A 16,821-nucleotide genomic window follows, 5' to 3' on the forward strand; every position below is an offset into this window, starting at 1 on the left:
AGTTAACGAACCTTAGAAAAATCCCTATTCTGTGTTCCACGTTAAGTGTGTTTCGTTACGGGTAGTGGGCCGAGATACGTCTGGGTTCCATGCTATCGATAGCTGTTACGTTTTAACCAATCACAGTTTAGTTAATATTGTATTTTTGTCACGTGACTGCAAACCGCCGTTTTTTAAGCGAAGCATGTGGTTTTAGTATTGTCATTACCAGCGCTAGTCAAATAGTTTTGTGTTAAATTGTTATCAAAGAAAGGACGACACAGCCAACGAACTACAACTTGTCAGTTCGAAATATTAGTTAAACACTTCGGTTCTAGCCGGGGCCGGATTTAGGCATTTCGAGGCCCAAAGCCGAACTCTGTGTGAGGCCCTTTACCAACCCTTTACAATTCTAGAAGTCAATCATATAAAAAAAAAGAATTAACATAAACGTATTAATTTTAATAATAAATGTTTTGTTATTAAAAAGTATTTGCAACGTATTATAAAATAAGGTGCAATTTATAGAAGGAAACACTAAAACTTCCGTTTGTTATTTTATCTATCGAACGAGACACGTTCCGCCATCTATCGTATTAAGAATACATTATTTTACATTTATGACAGGTAATTCTTAAAGTCAGAAAATTAACTTACACACAAACAAATAATTATAATTAAGTTATTAGAATTTCTACTTGTGTAATTATTGAGAATAAGGCATAATGCATTCCTCTCTTATCTATTTGTCCGTCGTTATTTGAACCGGAAAAGTTTCTTCTGACGTCACAAAATTTAAAAAATATTTTAAAATTTAATGTTACGATTCAAAAGAGATTTTAAAGATAAATTACTATTTTTTAATACTTTTTCCGCCTTTCGGGTACTTAGAAATCATTTTTTTACGTCCGTAATAGGCAAGTTTGGGCCCACAATAGAGGCGGCGTGGGACGAGACCCTATATTATCCGGGTCGACAACTTGTGAAAATGGCTGAGTTGACCCAGATTCGAACCCGGATTCGCCAGGGCGCCATCAATAATTGATTATAAATGTCTTTCGGTGGGGGTAGACACTTACCTTCGCTACACTGATAATTGCGGTGTGAGTTATCGCGCTACAACGTAAAAAATATTTAATTGTAAATTATCACCGGGTGTGTTTGATAATTTAAAACAATGCCAAACAATCATGCTCACAAAAACAATTTATTAACCATCTTTTACGTGTTAAATTCCAATTTTCTACAACTCGTTTCGATACAACTTGGCACTCGCACATCTAACACAAGATACAAAAATGTGAGTATAATACTGAACTAATCACAACATCGACGCTATTTACAACATTTATTAATCCCCGGATATCAATAGACTATAGAATAGCCCGTTTGATAATCATTAGTTTTGGTAAAGGATACGACGCTTGTGCGATCGGAAGGGGAGTAGTTCATGTCGGCAGCAAGTTGAACGTTCTGATTATCCCTGTATTGGCCGGTCTCCTCCTGTTGTTTCTTTAAGACTTCGTCTTCTTTGTGCTGTTTGGTGGAAACTAACACCAATAAAAGTCCTTCCGAATCCTTTGGTTCTTTATGTTCCTCCGTGTTTCTCGTTTCCGCTTCCTGTTTTTGGAAATTCTCTTGTTGCGTGGAGGGATTTTCCTCTAAATTCGGTCGATTGTAATTGCGTTGGTCGTTCTGAACCGGATTAAAGTTCGTTTGGATCTGAGCAATAGGAATTGGTACGGGTTGTAAACGAAATTGGGTTTTTTCCGGAGTAGAAAAGGATTGACCCACCGCTTGTTCGTATTCCTGGTTTTGAAAACCTTGCCCTTGATTGGGTGCAGGAATTTCTTGATTATTAAATTCTTCTGGAGGAGGGGAAGGAGGACGAATATCGTGAGTGTTCGAGCCGTAATTCTGGAACTTATTTTTCTCGAATTGTTCTTGATTGAACTTTGCTATCTGATTTACGGACATGAACTGTGTTGGCTTCTCGATTTCTATTTGTACGTTTTCTTGTCTGGTGTAAGGATGATTCATTAATTGCCTGGGTCCCGAATTTTGAAAATTTTCTGCTCGATTAGGTTCTGGAGTACGTTCGTATTCTGGACCGTTCTCGTTATAATTATTCTGTTGAGGATTGGGTGGTTCGATATTAATTTGTCGAGGTGGTTCAACGGGGTTTTGGTTAAAATTAACGGGTTCCTGGTTAACCGGAAATTCGAACTGGATGGGTCTAAAATCAGAAATTATAGGATTGATCGGCTGTCTGTATTCTGGATTTTGAAAGTTCTGTTGCTGATTATGCACCGGAGGCCGATTAAAGTTATCCTTTCCATTGTAATTATTCTGTTGAACTTGTTGCGGAGGTGGAATAGGAGGATTCTGATTAAAATTGCCATGGTTTTCGGGCAAGGGATGATCGAACTGAGAAATGGTTTGATCTGTCGGAACCTGATTAACTGGTTGTCTAGTTTCGGGATTCTGCAGACGAGGTTGTTCTGTATTTTGTGATTGCTGAACGAATTGATTGCCCTGCTGAGATTCGTGATTATTGAAATTAGAGTTGGAATGACCGTAAGGAGCTTCGGTAATCGGGCTAAAATTAACATTAGTTTGAGGGAAAAACTTAACTCTTTCCGCTTGATTCATTTGACTAATTTCCTGGTTACTAGAATATGGCACGGGTTGCTGTATGGGAGGTTTAGGTACGTTGTAATCGGTTTCCTTGGTCATCGGTTTCCACGCATCGTATTGAATCTTGGTTGGCTCGGTTTTTGGCTTTTTACTATGAGGTAAAGTAATCAAGAGTACCGGAATTTTTTTACTCTCTTGCTTCTTTATCGACTTAGTTTTTTGAGGCCCGTAATTAGTTACCCCTGAACTAGAGGGCCGTTCTGGTTCTTTAAATAAGGGAGTGGAATATCTCGTGGTAGCGGCGTTATCTCCGGTAGAAATTGGTTTCCTATTTACGTACGGGATTTCGGTACTTGTTCTAACTACGGAACTAAAAACATTCTGCGCATTCGTACGAAATTCGGTTCTGTAATTAGCATTCTTATTGGCCAAGCCGAAATTTTGTTGAGATCGGGCAAAATCGCCGACTTTCCGAGATTCGTAGGTGGAAAATGGAGAAGAATATCGAACGTAATCTTTAGTAGTGTAAGAAATAGGATACTGACTTGGCTGGTTGCTGCCTTTTTCGGGTTTGAGATTTTCTGCGGGCCTGAAATCGACTGGCTGTTGGGGAGCGAAACGATTTTCATTCATTTCCCTATCCCCCGAAGGTCTTGTCTGTTGATTTTCTACAAACACCGACGTTTGAGATTGAGGAAACTGTTCGGGTCTATAACTTACATTCTGAGCGGCTTGCTGCAATTAAAAATGAAATTATAAAACTCGATAACACAATAACCGCGTGATTTAAAAATCGAAACAATCTTACCTGATTATTTGACTGCGCGTGCTGAGAATTAAATGCATTAACTCTAGAAGGTAGGTTGAAAGTGGGGGCTCTGTCTCTTACAGAAGACACCTGAGACTCGTAACGATTCTGTTGCTGATTTCTCGAGTCACTTTCTTCTTTCTTTCTATATCTTATTTCTTTTAATTCTAAATCTTCGTAGATTCTTTCTCCCCCGACTCTAGGAACCGGAACTACAATTACCAGTCTCTCTTCTTCCTTACTTCCTTTAGAAGGTTTAGAAGAGTAAACTTGTTCTTGTTTGTGGACCGGAACACGCACAACTACCGCTTTAGATAAATGAGTTTTAACGGGGGGAAGATGGAAGATTTCCTTTCTTTCGGGTGATGCTCTGGATGGCGGAGGAACATTCGACGGTTTAGAATAATGCAAAGTACCATAACCGCTAACTACGTTGACTACAATAAATAACTCGAGAACGTCTAGAATCTAAAAATAATTTCATAAATTATGTACTTTATTAGAAAATACGAAAATATATTTTAAAATTATATAAATAAAGCTCACCTTCATCATTAATGTCTTCAATGCAACTGTATCATTCTATGGTTTTCATCGGAGATAGTTAGGTATAGAAATTCTCCGTCTTTATATACTTTCAGAAGTTGAACCATAGGCTAATCGAGACGAGGTCAGCCGAGGAAAGAGGTTAGGATGTATAATTCAAGGACAGAATGTGGGTCACCTCCTAACGTTTCCTCCAATCTTCTGTATTCTAGATCAACCTGGTCACCTTCTCTATTTCTTACGGGGATGAAAAGAAATTTTGATAAGCAAAATTAGAACGGGGAGGATTCACTTTTGTAATACTAGTAAAAGCAGTGTTTTGCATATATTAAATTCGTCGATTTAATCAGAATTTAACGCTTTCCAGTAAGATAATACAGTAAAACCTGCCTAGACGGAAAAATATTCGGTACGGTGCAATAAAAATTCATTTATCATAACATTTGTGTTAATAACACAAATAATTACGCGCGATTAACTTAGAAATATTTCCGAACATACTTAGAAGTGAATAGGTGTACTTTTATGTACAAAATTACTACTAGATCAATGTTTAATTATTATTTTTTTACCGAGAGAAATGAGAAATAATCAAAATTTATATAAATTCTTCTGTTTTATGCTCATTTTTGGGACCCCGAATGCGTTAATACGTACTAAAATAGTACGATAATCGGAGGAATTAAAGCAGTAAAACCCGTGTAACCCGGAATTTTTTTCGGTTTAGCAGGTTTCCGTTTTAGATAGGTTTTAACGTACATTAAAAATACGTAAATTTCGTTTAATTAACGATTAATTAAACATATTTAATTCACCATCCAATCGTACTCGTCTACTAATTATTGAACATTTTAAAATTTACGTATAAAACTTTAATTATTTTTATTGAAAAGAATCTAGAGAAACCTTTTTCGAGATACACAACTATTAAAAATTGTAAAAATTTTGAAGGATAAACCAGCTTTACACATAAATAAGCTACAGCTTAAGGCTGGAGATAAGAGGCTACATTTAGGGCCTCGCACTTTTAAATTTATTATTATTAGGCCTGTTATTTGGCGGAAGAGGAAAGGCCTCCTACGTGTTATGACTTACGGCATTAACGAGTTTAAATCCAGATCATTTTCTAAAGGATCTTTATGGCTAAGATAATAAAAAGCGTTTAATTCTTTCCTTCCTTATACCAATTCATTAATATTTTCTTAGATTTGCACCTCGATTTTGCAAAAGAATCGAATCAACTTTAATATAAAAAAAGTAAAAACCTTGTCTAAAACGGAACCCGTATAAAACGGCAACCTGCCAAACCGGAAAAATATACAAGTTTTACTGTAGTTTTGGTGTAATAATTTAGTCCAATGAATTTTATTTGGTTTAATAAAGAAGAAAAGGAATGTTTTCTACGTGTTATCGATACCAGAACAAAGAGATTGTCACGAACAAAAGATGGAAGTAACCTACTGAACTGTATTTTCATATTTAAGTCGATGATATAATTGAGCAATTTGCTTCTCACTTTTTATATAATTTTACAATTTATATGAAAATGGTCAGTCATTAAGAATTCATCACGATTCGGTGAATGTCAGGGTCAACGAAATGTAGTTTGGTCAGTACCGTTATCGTCGTCACCCTACCCAATTTGTATGACCTTGACATTATACGCCGGGTTAAAAAACTTTATAAATTTCCTCTAAAGATATGGAGCAGTTCCATATAAAATAATATACCTTAATTTTATACATAATTTATAAATTAAATTAATATTCTACCGTAAAAGTGACTTTTTGCCATTTTAAAACGATTGGTAGCGGGTGTTAATTACGTTTAATTAACACTTAAACTACCCAAGCTACGTTTTGTGCGTAACATCATTACCATTAATTTATACGTGGTGACCCACATCATTTAAATTTGAAGATTTTTTTGTTGTTTGCCAAAAGTTGAAACTAAACCCGGTGAGTAACCGCTCTCTGTGCAGGTAAATTGCAATTTGTCATTAAAACGGGGAAATAAAGTTGCACTCGTAATTCCTCATATTACAAGTTCTTCAGCCGGGTTACGTGTTTAGAAAGGCGCGTAAATTAAGTCATTTCCGTCGTAGACAAGTTCTTATTTATGTATTTACTCGATAAAAACGTTTCTGACGATGCCCAATTAATTATTACGTACACAATAGGTTGGCCAAAATATTAGTTGTAAGGACTAAATCTCTCGTGTTCGAATACTTTACTACTTACCAAAGGGCACAGTACGAACGCCTTTAACTGACCGGTCCACCCTTTAAAAAGCGTGGCCCAGTTAAAGGCTTTCGTTTGGAAGCAATTTAGAAACTTTTACAAGCTCTTAAGGGGGGAGTGTTAATGTATTAAAGTATTTAAATTTAAAAGAATGTCTCAAAATCTATTTTTGAAATAATTACTTACTTCTGTTCTCGTGTTTTCTCTCGTTCTTCCCCGGGGCCAACTACGAAATGGAAGTTAATATTGGTATTAACTCTCCGATCCAATAATTGCCTCGTATGTATACCTCGGGGCTCAATTTGTAGACACAATTATATTTATTACATTGATTAGGCGACCATTTTCTCTCTGGAGATGGTCAAAAAATAGGTTATTCCGATGAGTTATGAAATACTTGACATACAAAAAAAAATCTTCGAGCCGTTGTAATTACGATTAAATATATATTTGCCACAATACAGTTCTGTAAAGCGTAATGGTTCTTTGTATTTTATACTATAGAAAAGTAACAGGTCTTCTGACTGTAAGTTCAGTTTTATGCTGTAGATCCTTTGAATTTCGCCATTTAAATAAACTCTCCGTATTAAATTTCGCGATGAAATTGTACTCAAAATTTGGTTTAACCGCGAAATATCCACCCTTCGTTAAAGGTGTGACGTTATTTTAATTTTTAAACGGGCAAAAGATAATGTTAAAGACCGGGAAATTATTGTGAAAAATAAAGAAAACGGCACGAACTGAGCACGATTTAATAAATTTCACGAGTTACACGACGATAGAGAAAGAGATTCGTGACGTATATTAACAATAGAAGCGTAACTCATGCGTCACACCTCGTTAGTGTCGGGTGACGTTCGAAAATTTACCTCGTGAATATGACGTGGATCATTTTTTTACATCGTTAAGATTTTAGTTTATGTAAACAGTAAAACCCGTGTAAACTGGAATTTCTTCGTTCCGAAGATTTTTTCCGTTTACGCAGGTTTCCGTTTTGGACAGGTTTTATCGTATTCTATAAGTTTTTGGAATTCTAAAATGATTTTTCTAGAATTTTATCCCCTTTTCTAGAAGAATAGAATTGGCTGGATTGATTCTTCTTGGAGAATTTTTTTTCCATTCATTCTAATGAACATTAATTATATTCGTTTTCTTCTTGTTTTTAATTCATATATAGTTATGTGTTTATTATATAATAAAAAGAAATTATGGTGACCAATCAAAAAATGGCCCCCAAAATTATTCAACTTTTTGACTCGGGGAATCTTGTATGCGTGAGGGGCACGACTTTTTCGTCCGTTTTGAAGCTCAATAACTCCCCCGTCTTTAGTCAAGAATTTCTGAAATTTTTCAGGAATATTTGTATATTAGAGAGAAATATTCCTAGAAATTTTCACGAAAATCGGACCATCGGTTCGGGAGATATGGCTCCACCCTCTTAATAGCAATTATTAAGGATGAAAACAAATAAAGAATGCCGGGAAAGTGCAGCAACAACGTTGCCAGATTTTTTTCTATTGTTTCGGACTGTTCTGGAAACAATGAAAGAGAAGCGAGCGATTTTTTAATCCTTCGTACGTCGAGCTTGAAAGTGAAACGAATCAATAGAGCGTTATTATTCAAATTTCGTTATCCTGGTGTGACGCGAAAGTGAACCTTAGTCGAAATGAAAGTGTTAAAAAAAGGAAGGAAAAAATAAATAAATGAATAGAAGCTTCTGGTCGACTGTCGTCGCGAATAATTTCCTGCAACAATACCTGACCCCATTTCCCCAAAGAGATCGTAAATTTGATAATAAATCATCTTTTCTTTTTTTTTTACTTGTGTTTAAGATTATAATTTAACTCAAACAAACAATGTTATTAGCTGTTTAGTACACTTACGTCTTGTTTTTTTATTTCATTTGTCGTCTTATAAATCATGGGTTTGATAATAATAGCTTAAGATAAAATATCTCAACAGAACACCTATTAGAACACTTATTTATTTTACTTCTGTGACGACGACCATCTCATTGTATTCGAGTTTAAATTCTGTATCCCCTCCGCATTATATTTTAATATTAACTTTTGGTGTAGCTTATATTTTATTGGTAACCCGATGTCTGTTAGCCCGTAACACTCGCATACAGGACACTCGCGTACAAGATTATAGCTTCGCCGCACTCGGGAGCGATTATATTATAATTGTCCTCCCAAATTAAACTTTTAGCTTATTTGGAATTATAAGTTACGTATACATTACATTGAGAAATACGGAAAAAAGCCAAACTGGCATCGTTATTCGTAGTATCTTCAGTTAAATATTCGTAGAATGCAAAATGAGATTAATAAGTTAAACATTTGATTAATAGACACGTCTCGTGTAGGAGACTCGATCAATAGACACGTGGTTAGTCTCCTACACAAAACAAAAGCTCAATTGTAATTGTAATTATTATATTTGTCTTCGTAAGTGGCGACGTTACGTGCTTTTTCCTATCGTGACACCTCACAATTTACAACTCCCTCACTCGTCCCGCTTGATTTATAACATCGATATCTCTCTGTTTCTTCACTAGTTTTTCCTCAATGTTTAACATTCCGTCTTCGTAATATCGATAAATTTCAACACTGTTGTTATATATTCCCCTCGTAACTAATTCTGTACAAACATTGAATTGTAAAGGAGTCGGACGAAGGGGGAATATATCATTGATAACCTTTCGACGAAAGGACATAATTGTCTTACCGGTTACACGAAGGGTACTTAAGTCACAAGCGTGTGACTAAGCGAATCAATGACCACATAGTTTATTATAAAACGTAGCTTATTTGTAGATAGACACTAGTCTTAAGAAGGGGATCATAAATACGTCGACAATGATATTTTTGAGGTAACAATTGAATTAATTTATAGAAAAATTATTAATCTTTTATCATAAATACAGGTTAGGAGTAGAAGATTCGATGTATCATACACGGGATCGTTTATTTGCAACCTATTTAAACGATAGTTCCCTATATTTTTAGAATCTCTTATTAGTTGGAAATTAATGATATCGAAAATTTCGACTACAAACCCATCCATTAATTTTCTACCACGGATGATTATTAATACGGACATTAATCATCATTTAGATCGGTCTATTTTACATTTATTAGCCAACTGCTCCGAGGAGAATCCATTTATAATGATCCGAAGATAAAAGATCCACGGATCTTCACCTAAACACAAACAAATATTTGACCGTTTCTCGTGAAAACTTGGCAATAAAGAGATTATTGGCATCCATCGGATGGCATTTTCCCAGATCGAAGGTGACGTTACCGATAGTTCCCAACATCCAAAAAAAAGTAGTGTGAATTAGGTGAACGTTCCTTTTAGGAACCCCCGACTTTCGTCTCTTCGGGATATGGGCCACAAAGAAGGAAAAATTCCTTTTCTTTCCCCCGACCTTCGCTCTTTCCTCGCTTCTCGGCAACGTATCGACTTTATTGTGTTTTAATTAAATAAATAAACAACACTAGTTTAACGGTGGAAAGTATTTAAACACCTTTAATAAGTAGCGATTGAAAGAAACTTAAGTTTAAAACTGTAAAATTCGATTTATTTTTAATGCTCGGGGGCAAAGAACGAGCTGGCGATATTCGTGTTAAACGTGACAGTAACTTTTGACCGCGATTTAACGGAGAAAAAAAGACGTTTGTTCGACACATCGTTCGACAAAACGTCACATTTACAATTTTATTTATAAAACCGAAGAAAAATTCCTTATAAATTATCCGGGATAATTTTTAAAAAATGAAACTTTTTAACAGGGTGGAGTTATAAATTTTTCTAAGCAAAGAAAATGCGTAATTAAAAATGGTGTGGGTTATTTAACGAGACCTACATTTTCACTGGGAGAGGGACATTTATGGAACGTCGATAAATCGAAGGAGACAAAAAAAGAGTCAAAAACGGACACCGACCCTGAAAATTTAACGAGATAATGGGCATCGGGATTAGGATCGTCTTCCCTCCGGACATACGTGAGAACGGGGGACTTGGAGGAAAGTATTTATACTTTTTTTTAGGGTCACTCCCTCTTTTTTGAAGTTACCTTCGACACTCCCGAACGGTCTGGAAAATTTTCTGGTATTTTTTTTTACACTTTTAGGCTCGTTTTTCACCGAGAAACGTAATAATTAAGTCGTCGTAATAGGTGTCGAGGGGGAGGAACTTTTTTCCTATATCCAATTTTCCTTCTCACCCCAAATTGTTGTATTAGGACGATGAGGGATGATTAACCATTTAATGTTACTGAAAGTGCATAAGTGCGTGCTAAAGAAATGAATTACAGAAATTATAGAGCAACGAAATGCGAATTGTTCGTATCCTCGATCCTGATATAGAGTGGCGCACTCCTTTCTTCGTGTGTTAAACAATGGACGAAACAACTACACGAAAAGCGAATTTACCCGAAACTATGGTTCGAAATAAATAAAATGTAATATATGTCATTTAATTTCGACGAATAATTAATTTTATACTAATAATTCTTCGGTTGCAACCACTTCACACACTTGAATTTGTCTGACGATTTTATATCATATATTTTATAGTATTATAAGGTTAAAGGAACGGAACGGTTGTCGTGTTTTCCCAGTAATATATCGTTCTAAATGCAAAATGATACTTCAAAAGGAAGCATTTATGGATAAGACGAAAATAATAGCCCGAGGATTCCGTATAAAGATCTATACGTGTGTATGACGATGATGATGATGATGATGCCAGCAAGAGTGTAGCTAGAAAGTAGGTCTGATGGTCTCTGAAATGTTTTTATTCTTTACTAATGATTTCAGTTTTGTTTGGGTGAGAATATGTCTCGAGCGATATTTCCTATCAGGTTTCGTTCATAATACAACATTGTTTATATTCGCCGTTAACGTAGGACAATTATTTAATTAGGAACGATACTCTCGGAGAAGATAACTGAATTTTAAATAACGAAGAGTCAGTCTGTGAACTGGCATCACCTTTGACTTATTCCTCGAAACACCCCCTTGTCCTATTTTCTTTAACACAAATCTCCATCCTCGTAAATGGCCATTTAAAACTTTCCTTATTTTTCTCGTAACTTGTGAAGTTTCTCGTTTCCTAATCGATAATAGAACTGTAACGTCGAGTGGTCTAAAATTCGGTTAAATCCCGGCTGTGGTATGCAAATTTACGGGAATAACGGAACACGCGCGGTTCTTGTAAAGTTTAAATGAATTCGGCCAATCAGAAGCGAGTCATTTAAACCTCAAAACCAATCAAATTTTACTTATAATATTTCGTTTTCGGAAATACGATTGGACCAACGAACGTAGGCGTGGTTATTTCACAGAAGGACATCCAATCAACGAATAGATAATAAATTAAATTAAAATAATTAAAAATTTTCGTCTAAATGTATTTAAGGTACCGCGTACGAATTATAAGTCGTGTAGTTAAAGTCCTTAAATATTTATAAGTGGAACGAGTAGGAAATTAGTCTATATAAATGTATACTGTACATTATAAGTGTAATAGCTTCCTTATTTGAATTAAATTCAGAAATAATTATGTCCTCCGTCGACATACTTTTGTAGAATTTCTCCAATTTTAAATATATTATTTCACGTAAACTTCGTTATTTTTTAATTTAAATAAGTAGTTAAATGAACAATAAACTTTAATTTTTACTCTCCCGTATCTGTTATAGGGGAGGACGGGGCAACTTCGGCACGTTAAGAATAAGTTAAATTTTCTGTAACAAATATTGCTGTAAACTGAAAGAAAAGCGTTGTTTATTATTGTCTACCAGAGTGTAACCTTACCACAGAACTGGCTAAAATCAGTTTGGAAATAAAAATAATCATAATAATAATAATAACTTCACAAACAGATAGCAATTGCCGAAGTTGCCCCCATACCAGGGGCAACCTCGGCAATTGCTAACCTAGAAATGAAATATGCTTAACAGCAAATTGTTTATGCCTACACATATCGCAAATAAATTGAACCAACTATATTCCGCATCTGTACAGCCACACGAGCCCACTGTTCACACTTGCAACACATAATACACCTTTCTTCAGTAGTTCCATATTGTTCATTGCAATACATGCAATAAGTATTAATCGTCATTTTCCGGTTTTCTGCTCCTTTTCTTTAGTGAACTTCGAATCCGATTTCTCCAAATCAATTGCCCTTCTTCGAGTTCCTGATTTTTTAACTTTAGCCTTGGCTTCTAGTGTGGCTTCGTATGGGAATCCAGTTATTTCTTCTGTTTTTTGTTGTTTGCGGCCAAATCAAACCGTAGCAAAACACAATCAGGAACAAGATCGGAAATACTGCCGAAGATGCCCCCAATAGTCATGATTTAGAAACATTAAGTGGAACCCTGAGAATAGGGTACCGAGCCATGATCTGGCCACGTTAATAAGTTAAAACTCAACTGTCTAGCCTCTAAAGAGAGTTCCTTTTTTTTGTTTCAAAGAAAATTTAATTGACGAACTTGCCCGTATGCCGAAATTACCCCGTCTTCCCCTATATAACTGAGGGAAATTAGGATGTTAGTGTTTGTGGGGGGCACGATTTTTTCACCCATTTTGAATCTTAATAAATTTCGTGCTTTTTGTCGAAAATTTCCGAAATTTTGCAGGTAGATTAATGTATTAGAAGGATAAATCCTATTAAATTTTGGTGATTAAAGGTTAAGGGGGTGGAGAGATAAAGGAAATCGCGTGTCATATCTCTACTCGGGGTCTGACTTAATGACGATTTTATTCGTTATTAACATTTACAAATTTTTATAAAACACGTCTCCGTCCTCAGAGTTAAGCTTTTTATTATTTTATAATCATTTATTAGATAAAAACTTTTTAAATAAAAATCTCGCAACAGATGGCGCCACACACAATTTTAAATGTTTATTCTGGGAAAGTTAAGTAACTTGTTGTGGATTTTTTTTTCTGGTGGATCTTGCCAGACTATCGTCTTATAAAATTTGCTCGTAATGAACTGTAATAATACATAATTCACGATAAGCGATTTAAAGCAAATTTACTAAAATTATTTGCAAACTCTAATTAAAAAATGTTATCTAGACAGACGAACAGACAGAGTGAGATAATAAAAAGTGTATAAAAAGGATATTCCGGTTAACTAACTTACGGTTTACTGTATATAACGAATACAATGAATAATACAGTACTTATTGTAAGGTAAAATTTGGTGTCGCCATCTATCGGTTATTATAGTTATTAATATCGTTTTATTGATAAGCGTAGGATTTCGAATTTCATCTTAAATTTTTTCGGCTTAAATATTACTTATTTATTTATTATGTATTTTTGTTCAAATTCCTCTGTTTTGAATTATAAATTACTTATGAGTAATTCTTATTACATTTAAAATGCAGTATATGAAAATCTGTAATAAAAATTATGTTTTCTAAAACTCTTCGCGTGCAAAATACTTTTAATAATGTGATTACGTTTTACGTACTGATTTAATTTCGAATGTTTAATAAAATTGAGGAAAACAAGGAATCTTGGTGACGAGGAATGGCGGTTTGTATCGGAGTCGATAGATATACTGGTCCTTGCACTGCCAATAGCTATTATGCTACTATACTGGTTTAATAAATATTTCTGCCACTTCGAGCGCTTCGATCGCGTATAGTCCTAAGTTTTGCTGGAGCGTAGGTAGAGTCGGCTATAAACATTGGAAATTCTTTTAATATATGAAATTTTCTCGTTTTTAACTCAGATATTTCTTTTGTCTTTTTTAAAGGATTGCTTGTAAATACTATTTTAATACGGTTTTGAACATTATTTATTCGTAAATGTCGTTAATATTTATATTTCCGTTAACTGTCACTTTCGCGATTTTAGACTTTAAATTGATTAGATTGTTTGTTTTTTGCTTACAATTTGCGTTCATTTTTAAATATTTTTAGGAGTTTTCGTTAAAGGCAAGAAAACGTAGTCAAATAATTTATAGTTAAGCCTGTATATACATTATTAATATGGGATGTTTTTGGAATTCCCGAGAATTCTCTGAATCAGGAAGAAAAGGGAATGATGAGAATTATATACATTTAATTATGGAAATGTATAGAAATGTTAAACCATGTGTTTATGATTTAGGGTGACTTTGGAGTTTATCGAGGTTAAGCCCATATCTTTTTTTATGTATTAATATTAGGTGAATTATTGTAGTTTGGAGTGAGAAAAGAGCTATGATATATGTTATTCACAATTTATATTGTCTTTATTAATTTAATGAGATAGAGAGAGATTGCCAAAAAATGTTAGGAACAGATTAGAGAGGGGAGATAGAAGTAAGTTAATTTAGTTTTTGGATTTCAAATATAGACTGTTAGAGGAAAAACAGGAAATTCCAACTATTCAGACTAACATATCATATTTACAGGCACATAATAACTTAGATATGATTAGAAAATCGCTGAGTGAGAGGTTGACAAACAGGTAAATAAAGAATAGCAAGAGTTCAGACAATATTATTGGATATTGACATTGATAGCAATTAGGACTATACTAAGCGTAATAGAAAGATATGTTACTGGATTTTTAGTCACACGCACACTAATATCCACACATAGAGAAAAGAAAACTCCGAATTTTTTGCGTTTATCAACGTTTTAAGGTCGACCGAATCCAAAAACGTAAAAATCTTGGGGATTATTTTTGATCGATTGTCAAACTATCCATCCGTTATACACGACAGAGCCGAAAAGCAAAATGTGTCTGCGGAATCTATAGAGAAGTTTGGTGTCAGACCTCTTCCATTTGTTGTGCCTGGATGCAAACCATTCATGCTGAGCCATTCGGGTATGAATATCTGGCTTGTATAATTTGTGTTTTGCCTCTCTCGGCATGAAAAATGGCTCATTCTAACAATCCAACTGATGTATTGGATCCAACACTGAAGTAAATATACGTTATATTAAGAATTTAAGCATAATGATTATTACAGAGTCTGCATTTTTAGATAATGGTTTTTAAGATAGAAAGTAATCTAGAAAACATTTTAAGAGCAAGATATCGCAATATAAATATACTAGCAGATAGACCCGGCATTGCTCGGGCAAAAGTAACGGCAGCGAAGATTAAGATTATTACGTTATAGTCAACCTTACCCTTTTCACAGAATGCAAGAATTGGGTCCCCCTTTTCCAGACTGATTAGAGAATTTTTAGATGGGTCTAAAAAATATGTTCGATTTCCCGCAAAAACGAAAAAACTGCATCTGCGTCCTGCACGCCGCTTTCTTTTAACACTTCCATTGTTGACACTTCCATTGTTACTTAACACTTCCATTGTCACTTAACACTTCCATTGTTGAGTCTTAACACTTCCAAGTGTTAAGACTTAATCCTGTCCCTCTCCCCGTGGGGAGAAATTTCGAAAAATCCCTTCTTACTGAGCGTTCTCGTGACGTACCCTAACTATGTACCAAATTTCAACTTTCAATTCCTAACCGTTTGGGCTCTTAACATTTCCATTGTTACGTAACACTTCCATTGTTGACATTTCCATTCTTAACACTTCCATTGTTGACACTTCCATTGTTACTTGACACTTTCATTGTTGACACTTCCATTGTTACTTAACACTTCCATTGTCACTTAACACTTCCATTGTTACTTAACACTTCCATTGTCATTTAACACTTCCATTGTTGATGGAAGTGTTAAGACTTAATCCTGTCCCTCTCTCCCGTGGGGAGGAATTTCGAAAAATCTCTTCTTACTGAGCGTTCTCGTGACGTACCCTAACTATGTACCAAATTTCAACTTTCAACTTCTAACCGTTTGGGCTCTGCGCTGATTATTATTATTATGTTGGGTTAAGTGAGATATACTCGGTTAACACCAGTGGCTGTGTACTATGCCGGACCAACGTCAAGGCATAGTAACCAAAACAAAAATTAATGAAGTGTATCAGTGTGTGTGTCTGTATTCAGGAATTTCCTCACAATATGACATGTATTCAATATAGTGGCCTTCTGTAGTGTGATGTGTGTGTTTCTATTCAATTGTAATGTGCCCAGGCTTTTGTGTAGTGTGTGTGGTATGACACCTGTAGAGGAGAGAACAACAGGTACAATAAGCACCCTATCCATCCTCCACAGATGCCTTATTTCCTGGGCGAGTTCTGTGTACTTGCTAATTTTTTCAGTGCATGCGTTTTGTATATTGTGAGTGTTTGGAATGGATATGTCTATAATGTATGTGATTTTATTGTGTTTGTCAATGAGTGTGATGTCTGGTCTGTTGTGGTAAATTGTTTTATCTGTGATTATGGCTCTGTCGTAGTACATTTTGTGCGTGTTGTTTTCCAATACTGTCTGTGGAATGTATTTGTAGTATGGTTCGTGGATGTCTGCTAATTTGTGTTTCTTTGCAAGCTCTTGGTGTATTATATTTGCTACTTGGTTATGTCTGTGTAAATAATCTGTCTGTGCCAAGAGCTTGCAACCAGAAGTGATGTGTTGTATAGTTTCTGGCATGATGTGACATTTTCTGCATGTGTCATTTGTGAGTGTTGCATCTTTGAGTATGTGTTTTCTGTAGTTTTTAGTATTTATGAT

General features: G+C 35.0%; 1 protein-coding gene across 1 annotated transcript; it reads right to left on the reverse strand.

Moving 5' to 3' along the window:
* Nucleotides 1-1,344: 1,344 nt before the first annotated feature.
* On the reverse strand, nt 1,345-3,551 carry LOC136974187 (myb-like protein AA). Its single transcript, XM_067268991.1, has 2 exons — nt 3,425-3,551; nt 1,345-3,351 (listed from the first exon to the last, which is right to left on the reverse strand). The coding sequence occupies exon 2, from the start codon at nt 3,247-3,249 to the stop codon at nt 1,345-1,347; it is 1,905 nt and encodes a 634-aa protein (XP_067125092.1). The 5' UTR covers nt 3,250-3,351; nt 3,425-3,551.
* Nucleotides 3,552-16,821: the final 13,270 nt, after the last annotated feature.

The sequence above is a fragment of the Centruroides vittatus genome, unplaced genomic scaffold (assembly GCF_030686945.1).
Source record: "Centruroides vittatus isolate TY-2023 unplaced genomic scaffold, ASM3068694v2 contig_345, whole genome shotgun sequence".
Taxonomy (NCBI): Eukaryota; Metazoa; Arthropoda; class Arachnida; order Scorpiones; family Buthidae; genus Centruroides; species Centruroides vittatus.